Source organism: Schistocerca serialis, chromosome 5 (genome assembly GCF_023864345.2).
Source record: "Schistocerca serialis cubense isolate TAMUIC-IGC-003099 chromosome 5, iqSchSeri2.2, whole genome shotgun sequence".
NCBI lineage: Eukaryota > Metazoa > Arthropoda > Insecta > Orthoptera > Acrididae > Schistocerca > Schistocerca serialis.
This window is the reverse complement of record NC_064642.1, coordinates 217,491,677-217,514,422: the sequence shown is the minus strand read 5'-3', so window position 1 is coordinate 217,514,422 and position 22,746 is coordinate 217,491,677. Positions and strand designations below refer to the sequence as shown.

The window sequence follows — 22,746 nt, the reverse complement described above, 5'->3', positions numbered from 1 at the left end:
TTGTCCAATCCCGAATTGACTATGAGAGTGTGGTTTATGGTTCGGCAGCGCCTTCAGCATTGCATTTACTCGACCCTGTGCACCACTGTGGGCTCGATTAGCGACAGGACCCTTTAGGACAAGTCCGGTGACCAGCGTTCTGGTGGAGGCTGGTGTCCCTTCACTGTAGATCAGATGTGCGCAATTGCTCGCTAGTTATGCAGCACACATTCATAGTTCCCCTGCGCATCTGAATTACTGTCTCCTTTTCCCACCCGCGGCTTTCCATCCCTCGCATCGGCGGCCCAGATCGGGGCTAATGATTGTGGTTCACGTGCGGTCCCTTATCTCCGAACTGGAGTCCTTCCCTTTACCTTCTCTACTTGCGGTCCATTCACGTACGTCTCCATGGTGTACACTGCTTCAGCCGCAGCTTCGTCTGGACCTTTTTCATAGCCCTAAGGACTCCGTTAACCCCGCCACTCTCCGCTGTCACTTCCTCTTGATTCTTGACATGTTCCAGGGCTCTGAAGTGGTTCACACCGACGGCTCAATGGCTGATGGTCATGTAGGCTTCGCCTATGTTCATGAAGGAGATATTGAGCAGCACTCCTTGCCAGTTTGGTGCAGTGTTTTCACTGCAGATCTGGCGGCCATATATTGTGCTCTTGAGTACATCCACTTGTGCCCTGGCAAGTCATTTCTCCTGTGTACTGACTCATTGAGCAGCCTACAAGCTATCGACCAGTGCTACCCTCGCCCTCTGGTAGCTTCCATTCAGGAGTCCATCTGTGCCTTGGAACAGTCTCGCTATTCTGTGATATTTGTGTGTACCCCTGGACATGTCAGAATCTCCGGCAACAAACTTGCTGACAGGCTGGCCTAACGGCTTTGGGAGACGGAATGGCATAACAGCATGCACAACAAACTGTGTGTCATTAAGGAGACTATGAATTTGTGGAAGTCTTCCATGTAGGCCTCTCGCAGGTTATCAGTTGTCCTCTGCCGGCTCCGCATTGGCCATACATGGCTAATGCATGGTTACCTAGTCCGTCACAAGGACCCACCTCTTGCTGGACTGCCCATTTTAAGCCGCTCTGAGGCAGACTTTTAACTTTCCCAGCACCCTGCCTTCGGTGTTAGGCGACAATGCCTCCACAGCAGCTTTAGCTTTACGTTTTGTCTGTGAGAGTGGGTTTTATACTTCTATCTAGATTTTAGCGCATGTCCTTTGCCCCTCTGTGTCCTCCACCCTAGTGCTTGTAGGGTGGAGGTTTTAATGTTTTGCAGAGTGGCTTCCATTCCCTTTTTATTCTTGTGGTTGGCCAGCCACTGTAATCTGCTTTCATGTTTGACTTTCTTCTGTTTCTACCATCTCTGTTGTTTTCTTGTCCTCTTTCGTTCCTTTTAGTGTTCGTTGCCTTCCCTTCGTTCTTGTTGCTTTTCCTCTTATTCCATTTTGTGTTAAATGTGTGCATTTTATTCTCATACTTGCGGCATTGTTTTATTAGGAACAAGGGACCAATGACCTCGTAGTTTGGTTCCTTCTCCCGCCTTTAAACCAGCCAACCAACCAACCAACCAGAGGCTTGGATGGTCCCTTCGAGGCCATGACTGACAACCTGCCCTATCCTCATAAAGCACACTTATATATTCTACGTGTATGTATATTTTTGAGCACTTTATTTTCATTGTATTATGATGACAAATCCAGTATTGTAAGATAGTCTATGGATAAATGAAATGTAATATCTACCCATTTTTCATAACTGTATACACTCGGGTGACAAAAGTTGTTGGATATCTCCTAATATTGTGTCTAACGTCCTTTTGCCTGGCATAGTGCAGCAACTTGATGTGGCAAGGACTAAGTAAATTGTTGGATGTCCCCTGCAGAAATAATGAGCCTTGCTGCCTCTGTAACTGCCCGTAATTACGAAAGTGTGGCCACTGCAGGATTTTGAGCACAAACTTACCTCTTGATTATGTCCGATAAATGTTTGACAGAATTCACATCAGGTGATGTGGATGGCAAAAATCATTCGAATTGACCAGAATTTTCTTCAGACCAGCAGCCTGATTTCATGGCTTCTTATTATTCATCATAATTCCATCGTTGTTTGGGACTTGAAGTCCAAGAATGGCTGCAAATGCTCTCCAAGGAGTTGAACATAACCATTTCCAATCAATGATCAGTTCATTTGGATGAACGGACCCAGTCCATTCCATGTAAACACTGTCCATACCATTGTGGAGCCTCCACCAGCTTGGATGGTGTCTTGTTGATAACTTGGGTCCATCGCTTTGTTCTGCGCCATACTCAAATCGTACCATCAGCTCTTGACTTACAAACTGAAATCAGGACTCATCTGACCAGGCCATGGTTTTCCTGTCATCTAAGATCCAAACGATACGGTCACAAGCCCAGGAGAGGCGCCGCAGGCGATGTCTCACTGCTACCAAAGACACTCGCATCAGTCGTCTGCTGCCACAGCCCATTAACGCCAAATTTCGCCCCACTGTCCTAATACGTTCGTCGTACATCCCATATTGATTTCTGTGTTTATTTCACAGTGTTGCTTGTCTGTTAGCACTGACAGCTCTATGCAAACACCACTGCTCTCGATTGTTAAGTAAAGGCTGTTGGCCACTGTGTTGTCTATGATGAGAGGTAATGCCCAAAACTTGGTGTTCTCAGCACTCCTGACACTGTGGATATCAGAAATTGAATTCTGAAATGGAATGCCCCGTGCATCTAGTTCCAACTACCATTCCACATTCAGTGTGTTAATTCCAGTCATGCAGCTGTAATCATGTCAGAAAATGAGTAAAAATGACACCTCTGTCAATGCACTGCCCTTTTATACCTTGTGTATATGATACTGCCACCATTTGTACATGTGCGTGTCACTATCCCATGACATTTGTCACCTCCGTGTATTGAACCTGCTGTAAGAATAAAGTTGACTGTAAAGAGCCTTTGGTAGAGTGCATTCACTGATGCTAGAGGCCACCTCTCAAGACTAAGTAGCACTTTATACCACGAAGAAGTGGTGGCAGGTGCATACAAATGAATAGACTTCATCCTTTGCAGCGTCTGTTCGTCCCCCTAAACTGGTAGAGCTGTGGAATCATCAAATTGATTGTCCCTGTCCTATCTTTTACTCAATATTTTTAATGCCCATTACCATTAATGACCTTTGCATGCCTTGACCTTTGCATACTAAATAATGACTCCCCGCGCATTGTATTACAGTGCTATTCCCCCATCGATCTTATCAACTGTAGCCCAGTTGTTATTATTTTATTCAGTGTATACCTCACATTGACCTCTTTGATATGATCACTACTCAGTCATTTGCTTTCTCCCACACCAGTACTAAACAGGATGCCACCTACAGGGATAGGCAAAATAATGTGAACAGTGGTAGTAATGGTATGGTTATGTTTGACAGTGAACAATGCAGGTAAGGCATGTGTTGCACTGGACTGTGCACCTTCAGTACGAACTCGGCATCAGTGCAGGTTGTTTATGAATAGTGCACATCACGTATTTGCATTCAGAGGCCAAGGTTGACGTGCAGTGAAAAACCTAACAGAGTTCCAAAGAGGGCAGATTGTGGGGCCTGATTAGCTGTAGCTGGAGCATCAGTAACCAAGACAACTAACTTAATGAATGCCTCAAGAGCAACAGTCATGACAGCCTACATAAAACATAGAAAGACATTATCATGTAAACGTAATAGTGGGCGCAAATCAAATCTAAATGACAGAGATCACTGTACGCTAACACGAATTGTGCCAAAACAGCACAAGACTATAGTGGCTAATGTGACTGCAGATTTCAAAAGCCATCTTAGAGACCCCATATCTACCGAGAACTCCATAAAGCAAATATTCATGGACAAGCTACTATACCGAAACCACGAGGGATGACAACCAACGCAAAGAAGCGTAAAACCTGGTGTCAGGGGCATAAATCCTCGACACCTGATCAGAGGAAACATGTCATATGGTCCATGTCAACATTTTCGTTATTTCCAACATCTGGATGGGTTTACGGCTGGAGAACGCCAAATGTTGTTGTTGTTGTGGTCTTCAGTCCTGAGACTGGTTTGATACAGCTCTCCATGCTACTCTATCCTGTGCAAGCTTCATCTCCCAGTACCTACTGCAGCCTACATCCTTCTGAATCTGCTTAGTGTATTCATCTCTTGGTCTCACTCTTCGATTTTTTACGCTCCACGCTGCCCTCCAGTACTAAATTGGTGATCCCTTGATGCCTCAGAACATGTCCTACCAACCAATCCCTTCTTCTAGTCACGTTTTTCCACACTCCTCTTCTACCCAATTCTATTCAATACCTCCTCATTAGTTATGTGATCTACCCATCTAATTTTCAGCATTCTTCTGTAGCACCACATTGCGAAAGCTTCTATTCTCTTCTTGTCTAAACTGTTTATCGTCCATGTTTCACTTCCATACATGGCTACACTCCATACAAATACTTTCAGAAACGACTTCCTGACACTTAAATCAGTACTTGATCTTAACAAATTTTTCTTCAGAAACGCTTTCCTTGCCATTGGCAGTCTACATTTTATATCCTCTCTACCTCGATCATCATCAGTTATTTTGCTCCCCAAATAGCAAAACTCCTTTACTACTTTAAGCGTCTCATTTCCTTATCTAATTCCCTCAGCGTCACCCGACTTAATTCGACTACATTCCATTGTCCTCCTTTTGCTTTTGTTGATGTTCATCTTATACCCTGCTTTCAAGACACTGTCCATTCCGTTCAACTGCTCTTCCAAGTCCTTTGCTGTCTCTGACAGAATTACAATGTCATCGGCGAACCTCAAAGTTTTTATTTCTTCTCTATGGATTTTAATACCTACTCCGAACTTTTCTTTTGTTTCCTTTACTGCGTGCTCAATATACAGATTGAATAACATCGGGGAGAGGCTACAACCCTGTCTCACTCCCTTTCCAACCACTGCTTCCCTTTCATGTCCCTCGACTCTTATAACTGCCATCTGCTTTCTGTACAAATTGTAAATAGCCTTTCACTCCATGTATTTTACCCCTGCCACCTTCAGAATGCCAAAGAAGCCTACAATTGTGATTGCTTGATTTCAACAGTTAAGCGTGGAGGTGGAAGTGTGATGGTGTGGGCAGCATATCATGGTACTCTGCTGGTCCCATCATTAGTTTCAAAGGCCATGTTACAGCCAATGATTATGTTAACATTTCAGGTGATCACGTGCACCCCATGATTCAAATGTTGTTCCCCAACAGTGATGCCATATTTCAAATCGTTGTAAGAGGAGCATGCAACTGAACTGAACTGCAGCGTCTTCCCTGGTCAGCACATTCCCTTGTGGGCAGTATTGGAGCACAGACCTGGAGCAGATTTCCGCCTCCCTCATCACTACAGCAATTAGAAGAGGTTCTGATGGAAGAGTGGCATTAACATTCCACTGGAGACTATACAGTCATTATATGGTAGTATTCCAAGACGAATCACATCTGTATTATGGGCAAATGGAGGTTGAACCCCTTATTAATAAACCATTCTCAAGTAAGTACAGGTGTTCACACACATTATTTTTCCTGTCCCTTGCATGTTGGATGGTTAAGATGCTGATTGGCTCACTTTTAGCACTTCCCAAACTGTCAATACGCCTCCTCATGGGTCTACTCACGCATCTACTAAAGAGTCAATCAGCGACACAACCACCAAAATGTTACACTCAGCAGAACTACCCGCCAGGGGGTCCACAACTCTTTTGTGGACACGTGTGTAGCGAGCACGGGACCCCGAGCTAATGTGGCCCTCCTTCCTTTCCGGGCTGCATACCTTCCCTTCCCTTTCCGCATCCCTCCCCGTCCCCCATCTTCGCCCCCCCCCCCCCTCACCTCTGGCTCTTTCCTTCCCTTTCTCCCCCTCTGGGAGTATGGTTTGTGCCTACGTCCGGAGACGGACGCTCGAAACTTTTCCAACTTACTTGCTTTCTACACTTACAAGTCCTCGTCCTTCCTCTGTCCTTCTCTTTTCCTTCCCTCTTCTCCTTGCCCTTTTCTCCGCTGCGGCGTTTGAGACCCCCTCTTCTTTCCTTTCCCTTTCTCTTTTTTCCTCCCTGTGCGTGTCTGAAGGCCGACCCACGCACTTCCATGCGTAGCCGGTGACGGGGTAACGCGTAATTCCCCGCCCCGGGTAGACAGGTAGGACACGTACGTACCCCCTGGTAACGGCCAGGCCCAGGGAGGGGTGATTACCCGAGCTGATACCTTCCGAAAGTGCCGATTGGTCCCTCCGTCCGTTTGTCGGGAGGTGTGACCTGAGGTGTGAACAATCACCTAAGGCGGGTGTGCCCTCGGTGAGGGCCCCCACAAGGGAGGAGCGCGCCATCGGAGACGCCGGTAATCATGGGGGATTCTTCTGCAATGGTTTCCTCACCTTCCACTATGTCTGCTCACAAACGTAAGTTCACTGAGTCTCAGCCACAGACGGTTCTTCCATCGTTGCCACAGTTCCTTGTTGTTTCTCGGTCTGACGACGGTCACGACTTTTCCACGGTCAACCCTTTCATTATTCAGAAAGGTGTCGACGCAATTGCGGGTCCTGTAAAGTCTTGTTCCAGATTACGGAATGGTACCCTGTTGTTAGAAACACACAGTGCCCTCCAGGCTCAAAAATTGCTGCGTACTTCTCTGCTCCACACCTTCCCTGTCCGGGTGGAACCGCACCGTACCTTAAATTCCTCGCGTGGAGTTGTTTATACACGCTCCCTCGATGGATTGTCTGACGAAGACATTCAGCACTACCTATCTGACCAGGACGTCACCGCTGTTCACCGGGTTATGAAAAGGGTTGACTCGAACATCATTCCGACCCGCACTGTCTTCTTGACATTTGACAAAGTTCAACTCCCATCAAAAATCAAAGCAGGCTATGAGATCATTTCCGTTCGCCCTTATGTCCCAAACCCTACGCGTTGCTATCGATGTCAGCGGTTCAATCACACCAGCCAGTCCTGTTCCAATCCGGCCAAATGTGTTACGTGTGGCAAGGATGCCCATGAGGGTGCTTGTCCACCTCCATCCCCTCACTGCATCAACTGTATGGGTGACCACGCTGCTTCCTCTCGAGATTGCCCCGTTTTTAAGGACGAAAAGCTGATCCAGGAAATAAGAGTGAAGGAAAAGGTGTCGACCTTTGCTGCTCGACAGTTACTCACTCGTCGACAGCCCACCGTGCCTCAGAAAGGAAAATACAGCACTGTCCTTGCTTCTCCTCGGCCAACAAAGGAGTCGGCCACGCAGACTTGCGACCTCACATTTAGTACCACGGTCGTCAGATCGGCCAGCGCAAAGATCGCCCGTTCAACCTCACCACTTTCGCCTGCCCACTCTATGGCTCACCCTTTGTCGGGTTCTGCTAAATCTCGAGCCCAAAAGTCAGACGCCAAGTCTTCGAAAAAAGAGCATTCTCGTGAAGAGTTTTTACGTATTGCAACTTCACAACCATCAGTTCCTCCTTCATCTAAACATCATACCTCCAAGAAGGCTACGAAGAAACACAGTTCCTCTCCTTCTCCGCCAAGGCGTGTCCCATCTACAGCACCACCTGGCGGAAATCGCCCTCGGCCATCTTCTGTGTCGCCGAGGCGCACTGCTGGTGGCCGGTCAACTGGCCGATCGTTGGTGGCAGGAGCTGCTCCTGACCAACCTATGGATCAGGATCTTCTGCCTTCGACTGAATGCCATTCCACGCTGTCGGTCGCAAGCTCTGAGCAGTCGTTGAGTTGACAGCACCCTTGGTCACGTTTCTCCATTTTCTGTTCACCCTATGTCCATTATCCACTGGAATATCCGCGGCATTCGCGCCAATCGGGATGAATTGTCGATCCTCTTACGGTCCTACTCGCCGGTCATCTTTTGTCTTCAGGAAACAAAGCTGCGTCCCCATGACCGCTTTGTTCTCCCTCATTTTCAGTCTGTCCGATATGACCTCCCCTCTGTTGAAGGCACTCCAGCCCATGGAGGACTCATGATTCTGCTCCATGATACTCTCCATTATCACCCAATCCCCTTAAACACTTCCTTCCAAGCTGTCGCCGTCCGTCTTTCACTTTCTGGATACACGTTCTCTCTTTGTACGGTATACATTCCATCGTCTACACCAATGGCACGAGCTGATCTCCTTCATCTTCTTGATCAGCTTCCACCACCCTATTTGCTGGTTGGGGACTTCAATGCCCACCACCCGCTTTGGGGATCTCCACATCCTTGTCCACGTGGCTCACTATTGCTAGACGTCTTCCACCAAGCAGATCTAGTCTGCCTCAACACTGGGGTCCCCACATTTTTGTCTGCCTCCACGGCAAATTTATCCCATTTGGACCTTGCGGTCGGTACTGTTCCGCTAGCTCGGCGCTTCGAATGGTTCGCCCTTGATGATACACACTCGAGTGACCACTTTCCATGTGTTCTTCGACTGCAGCCTCAACTGCCATATATGCGCTCGCGACGCTGGAAGTTTGCCCAAGCCGATTGGACACTTTTTTCGTCTCTAGCGACATTCGATGACCGTCGCTTTCCCAGCGTCAACGATGAGGTCACACATTTTACCGACGTTATTCTCACAGCTGCGGAACGTTCCATACCACGCACCTCCGAATTGCCCCGGCGCCCTCCAGTTCCTTGGTGGAACGAGGCATGCCGTGACGCAATACGTGAGCGGCGACGTGCTCTTCGCATTTTCCGTCACCATCCAACTTTGTCCAACTGTATCCGATATAAGCAGCTCCGTGCGTGATGCCGTCGCGTCATCCGCGATAGCAAGAAGGCAAGCTGGAAATTCTTTACTAGCTCATTTAACAACTTCACTCCCTCCTCGGAAGTTTGGAGTCGGCTTCGACGGTTCTCAGGCGCACCTAGTTTCTCCCCGGTCTCTGGGCTCACTGTCGCGCATGATACCTTAGTGGACCCCATCGCAATTTCTAACTCATTGGGTCAGCACTTTGCTGAGATTTCGAGCTCTTCAAATTACCCGCCAGCGTTTCTCCCGAAGAAACGTGCAGCGGAAGTGCGACATCTTGCTTTCTCCTCTCAAAATCGCGAAAGCTACAATACTGTTTTCTCCATGCGCGAACTCCAACATGCACTCTCTTCTTCTCGCTCCTCCGCCCCAGGACCGGATGGTATCCATGTCCAAATGTTGCTGCATTTATCAACCCATAGCCTGCGTTACCTCCTTCGCCTTTATAATCGAATTTGGACCGACAGTACCTTTCCCAGGCGATGGCGGGAAGCTATTGTCGTTCCCGTTCCGAAACCTGGAAAGGACAAACATCTCCCCTCTAGCTATCGCCCCATTTCTCTCACGAGTAGTGTCTGTAAGGTTTTGGAGCGAATGGTGAATTACCGTTTAGCTTGGTGGCTGGAGTCCCGCAGTCTTTTAACACCAGCCCAATGCGGATTCCGAAAGCATCGTTCTGCCGTTGACCATCTTGTTGCTCTCTCCACTTATATCATGAACAATTTTCTCCGGAAACGCCAAACGGTAGCAATATTTTTTGATCTGGAGAGAGCGTACGATACCTGTTGGAGGACAGGCATCCTCCGCACACTGTTCTCTTGGGGCTTTAGAGGCCGGCTGCCCCTTTTTCTTCGCGAATTTATGGCAGAGCGCACATTTAGGGTGCGGGTGAACACTACTCTCTCCCGTACTTTCTCCCAAGAAAACGGGGTACCCCAGGGCTCCGTGCTGAGTGTTGTACTGTTTGCCATCGCCATTAATCCAATTATGGATTGTCTCCTTCCGGATGTCTCGGGCTCCCTCTTTGTGGACGATTTTGCGATCTACTACAGCTCTCAACGGACCAGCCTTCTTGAAAGACGTCTTCAAGGATGTCTCGATCGCCTCCACTCGTGGAGCATCGAAACCGGCTTCCGTTTCTCACCCAGTAAGACCGTTTGTGTTAATTTTTGGCGATGTAAGGAGTTTCTTCCGCCCTCCTTACATCTAGGTCCTGTCAACCTTCCGTTTTCCGACGTCGCTAAATTCTTGGGTCTTATGTTTGACAGAAAACTGTGCTGGTCCTCCCACGTTTCCTATCTTTCGGCTCGCTGTCTGCGTTCCCTTAACACCCTCCGTGTCCTGAATGGTACCTCTTGGGGAGCGGACCGAGTGGTCCTTCTCCGCCTCTATCGCGCCTTAGTGCGCTCGAAATTGGATTATGGAAGCATAGTCTACTCCTCTGCTCGGCCGTCTATTCTTCGGCATCTCGACTCTATCCACCACCGTGGATTACGTTTAGTGTCTGGAGCTTTTTACACCAGCCCTGTGGAAAGCCTTTATGCTGAGACTGCTGAACCTCCGCTGTCCAATCGGCGGGCAGTCCTTCTGAGTCGTTATGCTAGCCATCTGTCTTCCATGCCTGCTAATCCAGCCCATAACCTTTTTTTCGACGCCTCCTTTGATGTCGGGTATGCAGGCCGCTCCTCCTCCCTACTACCCCCGGGAGTCCGCTTCCGTCAACTGCTCCATTCGCTTTCCTTCCGCTTTCCTAAAACCTTCTTGACAACTTGGGGTACAGCACCGCCTTGGCTCTGTCCCCAGATCGACTTGCTCAGAGACCTATGTCAATTTCCCAAGGATGGTACCCCTACACTTGTTTACCGTCGGGCATTTGCTGCTCTATGTGCACAAATGACGGAAGCCACATTTATTTACACCGATGGCTCGAAAACATCGTTAGGTGTAGGGAGTGCCTATATTGTTGGCGACACCCCAAATCACTTTCGGCTTCCCGACCAGTGTTCGGTTTATACTGCGGAGCTTTACGCTGTTCTCCAGGCTGTCCACTACATCCGCCGCCATCAGCGGATACAGTACGTAATCTGCTCAGATTCTCTCAGCTCTCTCCTAAGTCTCCAAGCTCTTTACCCTGTGCACCCTCTGGTCCACCGGATTCAGGACCGTCTGCGCTTGCTCCACCTGGGGGCGTCTCAGTGGCGTTCCTCTGGCTCCCGGGTCACGCTGGTATCTGTGGAAATGAGGCAGCCGATATAGCGGCCAAGGCTGCAGTCTCTCTTCCTCGGCCAGCTCTTCAGTCTCTTCCGTTTACCGATCTACGGAGCGGTTTATGTCGCCAAGTTACTCATTTATGGCATGCGCATTGGTCAACACTTCCTCACAATAAATTGCGGGAAGTGAAAGCCCTTCCTTGCGCTTGGACCTCTTCCTCCCGAACGCGTCGTCGGGAGGAGGTAATTTTAGCTCGACTCCGGATAGGGCACTGTCTTTTTAGTCATCGACATCTTTTAAGCGGTGATCCTCCCCCACTCTGTCCCCACTGCTCTCAGCTGTGGACGGTCAGACACCTTTTAATTGAATGCCCCTATTTTAATCCGTTACGCTCCCGTCTACAGCTATCGCCTGATCTATCGTCGATTTTAGCAGATGACACGCGCTCAGCTGACCGCGTTCTACAGTTTATTAGTGACAGTGAAATGACGTCAGTCATTTGAAGTTTTTTTTGGGGGGACAACCAACCCCTTTCTATAGTGGACTTTTAAGCATTCCTTCTGCCTTTAGTTTCTCAAATTTTCTGACTTTGTTTCCATTGCTGCTGATTTTAAATTTCGTTTTTTCCTGTTTTCTACGTCATGGGCTGGGCGCTAATGACCATAGAAGTTTTGCGCCCTAAAAAAAAAAAATCAGCAGAACTAAGGTATCATTTTCCTTAATATTCACATGTTGGAAGACAGTCCCATCGTGGTTTGCAGGAAATCTCTATGGCTGTTACATGTCACAGAAGAGTTCAACAGTGTAAGTGCCATGTGCTGGAACATGCTTTTATCATCTCTAAATGTATCCAAGACAGAGCTGGCTACCTTACAAAAAAGAAGGAATGCTGGAAAAGTTTTGTATCTGCCATCAATTTTCTCTCTCCTCCTCCTGCCCCCCCCCCCCCCCCCCCAAAGATGTGGGCCAAATTACTGTGCATTTGTAGTCAACAAAAAGCGACTGACATCCCAGGCATCTGTAAGGGTGTTGTAGTGAAATCTAACCCTGCTGCTATTGTTGGCTATCTGGTGAAGCGCTACCTGAGCGTTAGTGATTGACAATTGACACCCACCCCCTTCCCCCAATCCTCTGTCTTCACAAAAGTCAAGCAGAGAGGGTCACCACCTTTCAGCACACAATGTTTGGAATCCTAAAACACCCCTCCTTCTAAGTGCGATATTGTCAGTACTCTTACAGCATGCCGAAATACAGCTGCAGGCTCTTACTGAATACAAAATTATTCAACTGTTACTCTATCTACCTAAAAAAGGGGAAGCACCATATTCTTGCTGTTTCTAACTGAATATGGCTTGACGGTGAGTTCTCCTCCCTCTTCGTTTTCCCCAATGTGGGGAAGAAAGTACAAGTATTACAGTTTTGAAACAAGGAGGCAAGTTTCCACAGGAAATGCATAGCTACAGACCAGTCTGTCTTCCCTATGTCCTTTGCAAGTGTTTCAGACACATGGTAAGCTGAGAGTTGTGCTGTATTCTCAACTGGCAGGTCCTCTTGTCTAACTCACAGTGCGGATGTTGGGAAGGCTGATCTGTCAGTGCTCACTACTCTGCATGATGTTCCTCATCAGAATGGTTTTTACTCGTTATCATGTCTGTGACATGACATGGCACCACCATTTCCTCACCACCTTACATGATGGGGCTTCTGTGACACCCTCCTGACCTTCATTCAGAAGTACCTCTCTAAGCAATCCTGAGTGTGACACTCTTCTTAATGGTTATCGACAGACTCACAGGGGCAATGTAAGATGTAGTCTCCCCATTCTGGTATGTTGATTCTACAGCTACAATAGTTCCAATATGAAGTTTGCTGAGCTTATATGCACAACTTCCAATTTGTTGCTACCAAATTTGACTCGAACTTTACATCACTTCTTACTACTGGCGTTTGACAAATTAACTTAGTTGCCCCCATAAACAACAGTTTTTAATCAGATCTGGAGCTTTAATCACTTTTCAAAATAAAATGTGTTTTAATGCTCCTCCTCATAGATAATAAACTTGTCAACTCTGTTGACCTGGTGTAGTGGGTTTGGAGCCTGTTTGAGTGCATGGGTGCACCTTCCACCACATGATAAGCTGTGGTGAGCCTCCAGTCACACCCTGCTGACATGTACCCTACCTTTTACCTTTATCCTCTGACTCTTTTAATAATTTGTTCAAAAACCTCTTATGGCTATCCTAGGCCAGTTTTCTTTTACCCCTTTTTTGTGTGTGGCTTAAAAATGAATGGTTTCTACCATTTTTCTGAATATGCAGTTAATACAGACTGAGGAATGTAGCAGTGGAAGTCACTCTTGCAAACTGTGACTGATTTCTTGTGCAGTGGCTCTTGCGGATGTTGACATGGTACCCTTGTTTGATAGAAGTTAAACTCGATTCCTAGTGCTTTATAAGCAGTAATAATTCATGCTCACGAGTCTGCTTCTTTTTCTTCCTCACAAATCTTTCAGTATGTTGACAGCTCTCCACCTGGATTTATTGTTATTCACTTTTGCATACTTGCTGAGTTCCTCATTATTTGTGGCTTGTTTTAAAAATGCTGATCGAGGTCTTCCTCATGCTGTCTTTCCTTGTAATGCTCCTGCTAGAATGTTTAAAAGTAATTGGTTATGGCTTATATTGTGACCAAGGCATTCATGTGGTCTTTGGTAGATTGTTTCCTTTATCCTTTTAATTCCTGTTGACAAGTTAAATCGGCATGCTGTGTTACTATCCAAGTGCTGTTGAAGAGAATAAGTGCAGATCTAGGTTTTCCTTCAGTGCTATTAATGAGCTAACATGCGCATCCTTGCTAATCCCTGATCGGCGGTGATGAGTATGGATGTCACCATTCAGGTGCCTGAGTGCTATTTATGAGCTTAAGCGTATAGTGTTTCACAGTTCTGGCCTTTGTGTTGTGTTCAGTTACTCTGTCTGTTGTTGTCCTGTTTTGCTGCGTTCTGCACTTTATATGTTCATTGGGATTGGAATCAGTGTTTTTCTCATTATCTGCTCTACAAAGAAAATGACATGCCATTGTGGTTGCACTGAGGATATTATGGAGATACTCGCAAAGAGGAACAGTGACAACCAATTATTCTTTGTCAACTCCTCCATAGGTTCTGGAAATAAGTTCTAAGACAACATGTGTAACACTACAGTCATATTTCAAGAAGGCATGTCCTTCTGAATCTGAGGAATCTGAAAGTTTTAGTAAGTTTCTTAGCAGATTTGTAACTGCCATAAATTCACGGAAAAGCATTAAACTCTGAAACTAATTTTTATACCTACAATAATGTTCATTCCAGTGGTGACAAAATCTTAGTGACAGGAGACATTGCAGAAAGCATTCCAGAAATAAATATTAAAACATAAAGAACAGGTAAGCCATGTTACAACATATGGTAACTCATGTTACATTGTCACGGATCACAGTCAAACTTGAAATAACCACGCAAATTTACAACACTTGGAGGGTTCACTTTTCTGACAAGCCTGTCTTTAGTGTAGTATATCTCATCTTTAATTTCAGGCCACTTCCAAAACTTCAGTCAAACTTGAAATAACCACGCAAATTTACAACACTTTGAGGGTTCACTTTTCTGACAAGCCTGTCTTTAGTGTAGTATATCTCATCTTTAATTTCAGGCCACTTCCAAAACTTACCATCTTTCATCATAACATCAACTTTAAACTCACCATTTTCAATTTTAGTAACATTACCAGGAAAATATGAATTGTCATATTTTACCACCAACCAGTCATCTACTTGTATATCTAGTGATTTTTCTGTTCTGTTAGTTTTTTCCTCTGCAGCTGATGAAGTGGTGTGTCCTACAACTTCATTATTATAGAGTTTCAAGTGATGAATTTTAGAAATGTTCTTTGGTTTGCAGTTCTTGACTACGGCCAAGAGATGTAGCTTTTTGCTTCTTTGGCTAAAGTCTTATTCACCCTTAAGAACTGCCGTCACATTAGAAGAAGAATTCAACAATGCTTTTACAAAATCTGTTGCATTGTTTACAACACATTCCCTGCTTTTCACACAAGACCAAACTTGGCATTTGACAGCCCTACCAATTCCATCTGTTGGCCCCTTCACATGAGACATTGCAAAGTACTTCCATGTAATTCTTTTGGCATGACTCTTACTTAAAACAATAGCCTGTGCAGTATATGTTTTTAAACTGGGAAGCAGGACCATCTGACCAGATTGTAACTTCTCTAATATGTTTTGGTAGTTCAAGAAGTCTATCAACATATGGAATGACTTTTTTTTGTGTGTGTGGTCCAGATTTCAGATACCAACACGTACGGGTGAGAAGTACCTGAATGTCAAATCATGGCAGTAAAAATACTAATTTGATTCTGCTGCCAATGTGCACTTTAAATTTCATCTTGACTTACACATCTAAAATTTTCAGAAAAATGTATTTGCATCATGGCAGTTAGCATCGCAGAAGGCAGTGATTCCTTATCACTCTGATAGTTCTTTGATTGTTCTCTCTCAAAGTAGCAGTGCTATAAAAATTTAGGTCTCTTGGTAAAAATATGACCAAGAAGATTCTGTAATGTATTTTCTTCCTCTACTTTCAAAATTCTGCCATCACTCTCCTGCCACACATACAATTTCATGCTGTAGTCTTCTACACCACTACATAAATCAAGAAGTTTAACTGCCAATAAATCTTTACATTTCATACACTTTCCCAGCAAACAATCGGCTTTAGGCTTTGCAGATAAAAAAAATTCTGTACTTAGGTATTTGAAATACTATGCTATGAAGAGAGTTAATAACACTGACGAAATTCTCGTAATACCTGCAGACACGCAGGTTGTGTGGAAGTTTATTGGCAGGCATGACATGTTTGGGTCTTAATTCTGCGAATTTACTTTTACTAATCACTTTGCCACTTTCTCCACATTACATGGACGTCTTTCAGAGAAAACATCAAATGTCATACTTGCAACTTACTCTTACCTTTCTCATCTTTTACAGTCACAATGTCATTGCGTCCAGGGGCCTGTCTGCTAATGTCATCCCTTTCATATAATTTGCTCACTGCACTTATTATTTCATCACATATCTTTTGTCTAGAGATTCCTTCTACTTCTTAAGGTTCAACAAATGTATGATACAACCTTCTAATAACACATTTTTGTTTTCTGGGTGATGCTGGAAGTACACGTTTCACTTTTGATATGGCTTTTCCCAATGAACACCTATTTTTATATGGCGGAGAGGCAGAACTACTTGGTGTAGCTGAAGATGCTTTCTTTAGCCGCCTCCTGTACTTGGCAACTCTTTCTCTAACATTCCGTTTCCTGTCTGCAGCAATCCTTTCTTCTTCCCTTTTACTCAAACATTTTTCCTGAATGTTTTCATAGTTTCCATGTGTTTGATTTTATACTCTTCATATCTGCCTTCATCTTTGAATTTCTGCCTTCTTCTTCTCATCGTTTCAGCTGCACTTAAAGACATTTTGCAAAAATTGTAAATTGTTGTTAAGTAGAAATAGCTATTCCCTATGGGATTTTATGTGGCATAGGGAGATTAATATATATTAAATATTTTGAAATATATTGTTAGTTGTGTTGTATATAATTCAGAACCAATCTGACTGCTCAAAATTTCTACAAAAATTATGGTAACTCACATTACATAAATAAAGGTAGCTCACTTTATGTGAATTAAATATCCTATATCAGGAGAAGGCTTCCAGGAGGAAATTTGAGACACCAAATTATAAGGTAAACTTATGCAAAGGACAGCATGGCGTATAAATTTCTATACTTTAATGTATTTTGCGAAAATCTTTGAAAAATTGACATTTGGTAACTCATAATACACATTTTGGGTTAGGTTATATAAATGTTTTTGTATTTATCATGCTTAAATTGTTTGCTTCTAAAAATATATCAAAATGAAGAAGTTATGCACTTTAAAGAGATGTGTAAACCATAAAAAATTATTATGAATTTCATGATTTTTTTCTTATCTCAAAATTGATCAAATCTTCTGCATGAACAAACTCAACAATATACTCTTCAAAACAATGGCTCCCACAAGTAAACAATAGGTTTTGGAGGGGAAAATCAATCTTGCCAACAAAATTCAAAGCCCAACCTACATATGTAACGGGAAAATATTCCCACAGAAAAATTAATTTTTTGTTAATGATTCCTCATTTACATGGAATGACCCTAACATAAAGTGAGAGAAATCAGGTCAGCAGATGGGTGGGGCCATGCTAGTGCCCCTGGGCCTCTGCATGTGACAGGAGACTTTCCACCCCTGACCCGTTACCGTCGAAGCAGTTAAGAGAGGACCAACACCCACTATTCATCAGAGTGCTAACCCTAAAACAGAACACAAGATGTGGCAGGAATGGGCTAGCCACATCTAAAAGCAAATAAAACTGAGTGAAAGAGGGATGACTGAAGTAACTGGCAAAGGATTTAGGGTCGAAGATCACCCAGATCTAACATGTGGCAGAAGACATCCCAACGTCAAGCACCCCAACCCCACCTCAAAAGTAGTTTAAAAACATTATGTCTGAGAATAAAAACCACCTTCTCAGTGGAAATGGAAATCTGGGCTCATCAAAGCAAATGTTGGACACGTATTCGTTCTTCTAGGCAAACGGTCAGCCACATTACTTGCGACCCAGAGAAAGATAACTAAGCAAGCGGAATGACTAAAGTCAGACAGGAGATCATGGATAGCAGATATCTCAGGGTGACGAGAGTAACTTCAGTCAATAGCCTAGACACTGCTCGTTGAGTCACTACAAAATAAAACATGGTCGAGTGAGGGCTGCTTAATAAAACGTACGTAATGGTTGTCTGCTCTGCCATAAAACCATATCCTGTCCTATACAGGGTTTTAGAGCTGTGAGTGTAAATTATAGTAGTACCCTGATACTCCTGAGGAACTGAAAGGAACAGATGCCAAAAGGTCATACGAGAAAGGAACCTTAGGACCTTGAAATAGATCGATCTTAATTCTAGGTCTGGGTAATAATCAAATCAAGGCAGGGTGTCCAGGAAAATATGGGGAGTACATTCTCAGGAGGTTACGTGACAGTGGGTCTCAAAACGCATTCCAACTGGTAACAGGTGTCGGGTAAGTGCCCCCTTGTATGCAAAACAAATGTGTTAACTTGGATGATTAGTGCAAATTTAAACAAACAGCGGAGAGTCCAGAATGGAATAACAATATTATGAAAAGGACAGATTGCTACTCGCCATACTAAGGAGACGTTGAGTCGCAGACAGGCAGAATGGAAAGAATGTTTTACATTTTAGCTTTCACACAAAGGGCCTACTACTTCTGAAGCAGGAAACACACACACACACACACACACACACACACACACACACATACACACACAGAGAGAGAGAGAGAGAGAGAGAGAGAGAGAGAGAGAGAGAGAGACCCTTTAATACTTATGATCCAACATATGCTCAATGCAGTTCTAGCATTCTCGTTGTCACTGTTGTGTGTCTTCCGGTTAGATGATGATCTTTACTCTGCAGTTCTTTTCACGTTTAATTAGGTTGCTGAGGGGTCAAACACAGCCCCTCGTGTATACTGCTGTACATACCAGCCTAGTACATATACAAATACTTCTCCATAAATTATTTCTCATTCTGACAACAGTGTAACCTTCAGTGCATCAGTTTTTATGACTCCAATCATTGGTTAAAATTTCTGGCAGATGTCACTAACACCGTGTGAACTACCTCTTGACTGTGTGATTGATGACCCTGCTGCTTAGTCTCTTAACCCATAGCCAGCCAACTAACCAACAATCAAATTTCCAGTTTTGTATTTACTTGATGTGTCTAAACAGCTTGTGCCATATTTCCAGAGAACACTGCACACAGTGCTGCCAGAAGGATGAGAACACATACGAAGTAAAACGTTATGCCCAAGCACGATTAGAAGTCTGCACTTGTAAGTTTGGTGCATATCCCCAGATTGCAGGTATGTTTGTGATGCTTTCATTTGATTTTTGCCCTGCTTAACAATATTGATATAACAATATTTCAATACTATAGTTAGGTTAATTGCTGAAATGAGGTAGCACTATGATAAATAGTGCAAGAGACATTATTTTCTCAAAATTAAGGTAAGAAAAAGAACATAAAGAATATTTGCAGCATGCTTGCAGTAGACATTTTTAAGTACTACTAGAGAACATTGAGGGATGAGAATTGTTTAAAACTTAACAGGGATACGTTGTAAATTTATCTGTATACCCTCACTGCTCCAGTTGTTGCTTCTTAGTTGTGAGTGTAATATGCAGGTTTGCTTGTTCTTTCTAAATGTTATTGGTGCATTATCTTCCTCAAATTCCACAGCACTTCCTTAAAGTTGGAGAACACTGTTTGCATTTCATGTATTCTATGTTGTTAAATTATCATTGAGCTGTTGCAATAAAATTATCTTATGCTTGAGTTGGTTTAAGTGTGTTGCTTCTGTTGTATACCTTGAGCCAATTATCCCATCTGTTGACCACACATGGAGCAGAGGTCGTTACGGCTAGGGTATGGTATGGTATGGTATGGTATGGTTTGGTTTGGCATGTGTGCTGGTTTCCTGCTGCAGCCATACACTACATATGCCAGTACCAAAATTATCAACTCGTGCACATTGAATGTTCTAAGCTGGGAATCAACCATAAACTAGATGGCAATTACAAAGTGAAATATACAAAGGGATGCAGTAATTGAGAAGAGAGAAGACAGGGTTGTAGCATAGCTTCCATGTTATTCAATTTCTACACAAAGCAAACAGTAAAAGGAGCAAAGGAGAAATTTTCAAAAGGAATTAAAGTTTAGGGAGAAAAAATAAAAACGTTAAGATTTGTTTGTAATTTTGTAAGAAACACCAAGCGCTTACTAGGTTAGTGAAGAAGGAAAAAAAAAGATAGTGTCTCGAAACAACGGTGTAAGATGAACGTTAACAAAGATAGGAAAAGATGGATTCACACTTGCCATAAAGATGATACGTTGAGTTGCAGACAGGCACAACAAAAGACACTTAGGCATTAGCTTTCGACCCGAGTTTTTCTCAGAAAGCTCAGACCAGAATGCAACTGTCACAAAGAACAGAAAACAGAAGCAGCAATTTGGTGGGGGCTAGTGGGAAGGGAAGGAGTAGCAGGATACGGATTGGGGAAGAGAAAAGTGCTGCCTGGTGGGGCTTCAGGGGGCTAGACTGCCAGTAGATGCAGTGCTGGGAGGTTGCGGAGCAGGGAGGTGCAGAGGTGGAGGGGGGGGGGGGGGGGTCGATAAAGGAGAAAGGCATGGAAGGGAAAAGACACACAGTTGAGTTGATTGAGGGGGGGGGGGGGGGGCACACAGAGGGTGAGGGGATAAGAATAGGGTGGAAAGTATTGAGTGGAAGGTGTGGGGACAAAAAGTTGCCATAGACTGAGAATGCGGTGTAAGGGTAGCTCCGATCTGTGCAAGTCAGAAAAGAGGGTGGTGGAGGAAAGTATCCAGATTGCTCGGGTAGTGAAGTAGCTACTGAAATCGAGCATATTATGTTCAGCTGCATGATGCACCATAGGGTGGTCTCCTTTGCTTGTGGCCAAGTATACAGTGGCTGTTCATCCTGATGGACAGCTGCTGTATGACATGGCTGCTTTCACAGATGCCTCGGCCTCTGATAAGCCTGTGACAGGACTGGAAAAGGAAGAGCTGGGTGAATGAATTGGGCAGGTCTTGCACAGGATTATGATTCCTGTGGCAAGGGATTGGGATTGGGAATGGCATATGATGGACTAGGGATGTTATGGAGGTTGGGTGGGCAATAGAACACCATTTTAGGATGGGTGGGGAGGATCACATTAGATGGTTAGATCACATAACTAATGAGGAGGTATTGAATAGAATTGGGAAGAAGAGGAGTTTGTGGCACAACTTGACAAGAAGAAGGGACCGGTTGGTAGGACATATTCTGAGGCATCAAGGGATCACGAATTTAGCATTGGAGGGCAGTGTGGAGGGTAAAAATCGTAGAGGGAGACCAAGAGATGAATACATTCAACAGGATGTAGGTTGCAGTAAGAACTGGGAGACGAAGAAGCTTGCACAGTATAGGGTAGCGTGGAGAGCTGCATCAAACCAGTTTCAGGACTGAAGACCACAACAACAACAACAACAACAACAACAAAACAACGGGAAGGATCATGAGTAGGATGCCCCGTGTTTCAGGGTTTGATGATACGTAATCAAAGCCCTGATGAAGGATGTGGTTCAGTTGTTCCAGTCCAGGTTGGTATTAGGTTATGAAGGGGGCACTACTTTGTAGCAGGTTCTTATGGATGGTGGGGTTGAGGAGGGTGTGTTGGGAAATGGCATGGGAAATCTGGGAGTTCTTGTCACTGCAGATAAACTATTCCCCAAGTGGCCAGACTATTTAGGAGGGAGTTTTTGATGTGGGAGGGATGACAGCTGTGGAAATGCAGGTACTATTGGTGGGTTTAATGTGGACAGAGGTGTGTATGGGGCCATCAGAAAGGAGGAAGTAAACGCCCAGGAAGGTGGCATACTGGCTTGAGGAGGACCAGGTGAAATGGACGGGAGGGAAAGCGTTGAGGTTGTGAAGTAATGAAGATAGGGCACCTTGGCCCAGAGTCAGGATCATGAAGGTATAATCAATGAATCTGAACCAGAAGTGGTTTGGTATTTTGGGCTAGGAAGGTCTCCTCTCATGGCCCATAAACAGATTGGCGTAGGGGGTGCCGTGCGGGTACCCATGGCTGTGCCGCGGATTTGTTCATATACCTTCACCTTGAGTTAGGATAAATTTAATGATGTGTATGAGGAATGATGTAGTGAATTTTAAGTGTGAAGGTCATTGAGAAACAGTGTTAAGTAGTGGTAAGACCATGGGCATGATGGATGTTGGTGTATAGGGAGGTGGTGTCAACAATGATGAGTGGGGATCCAGGAGGTAAATGGGTGGGGACGTTAGTGTGTTAGTGAAAAAAGTGGTTGGTATCTTTGACATGGGAGGCTAGGTTATGGTCCATAGGTTGGAGGTGTTGGTCATTGAGGGCTGAAATTCTTTTAGTGGGGGTGAAATAACCAGCTGCAGTGGGGTGTACAGGGTTATTGGGTTTGTGGATTTTGGGGAACAGGTAGAAAGTGGGTATGAGGTGTGTCATACTAGTGAGGAGGGAAACTGATGCAGGGGAGAGGTTCTGGAAAGGGCCTAAGGCTTTAAGCAGGGATTGGAGGTTATGTTCGACTTGTGGGGAGGGAATCACTCCGGCAGAGTTTATTGGTGGAGTAGTCAGATAATTGGCAGAGGCCTTCCGCCAGGTGGTCACTGCAATTCATAACAGTGCACACACCTGCACTTTTCTCACCTTTGTTCCTGTTTATTCACAGTAGTTCCCCATATAGGTGCGTAACTGACTTGAGAGAGTATTCACAGTTGAACTATTTTTTCCTCCTGTAATACTCAACAGTGAATGAAATCCTACAATTTATTTCCAACATTTGAATTTTCATTTCTCCCTTTTTTCCCCATTTTAAGCTATTCAGTGGATTACAGTAATGACTTCTAATTTTCAGACTAACGTGAAAGAATATGACAGTGGCTTCGTTCTTCTTTATTGTTCCCCTTTGTTCATATTGTTTATGAAAGAGCAAATTATAATTTTAATGTTG

General features: G+C 44.6%; 1 protein-coding gene across 1 annotated transcript in view; it reads left to right on the top strand.

The window, feature by feature from the left end:
- The window catches only part of LOC126481595 (selenoprotein F), a 46,164-nt gene that overhangs the window by 7,966 nt on the left and 15,452 nt on the right, over positions 1 to 22,746 (top strand). Inside the window, exon 3 of the mRNA XM_050105458.1 lies at positions 18,930 to 19,045. Coding sequence (XP_049961415.1) covers positions 18,930 to 19,045 — 116 coding nt within the window. The remainder of the gene's footprint in view (positions 1 to 18,929; positions 19,046 to 22,746) is intronic.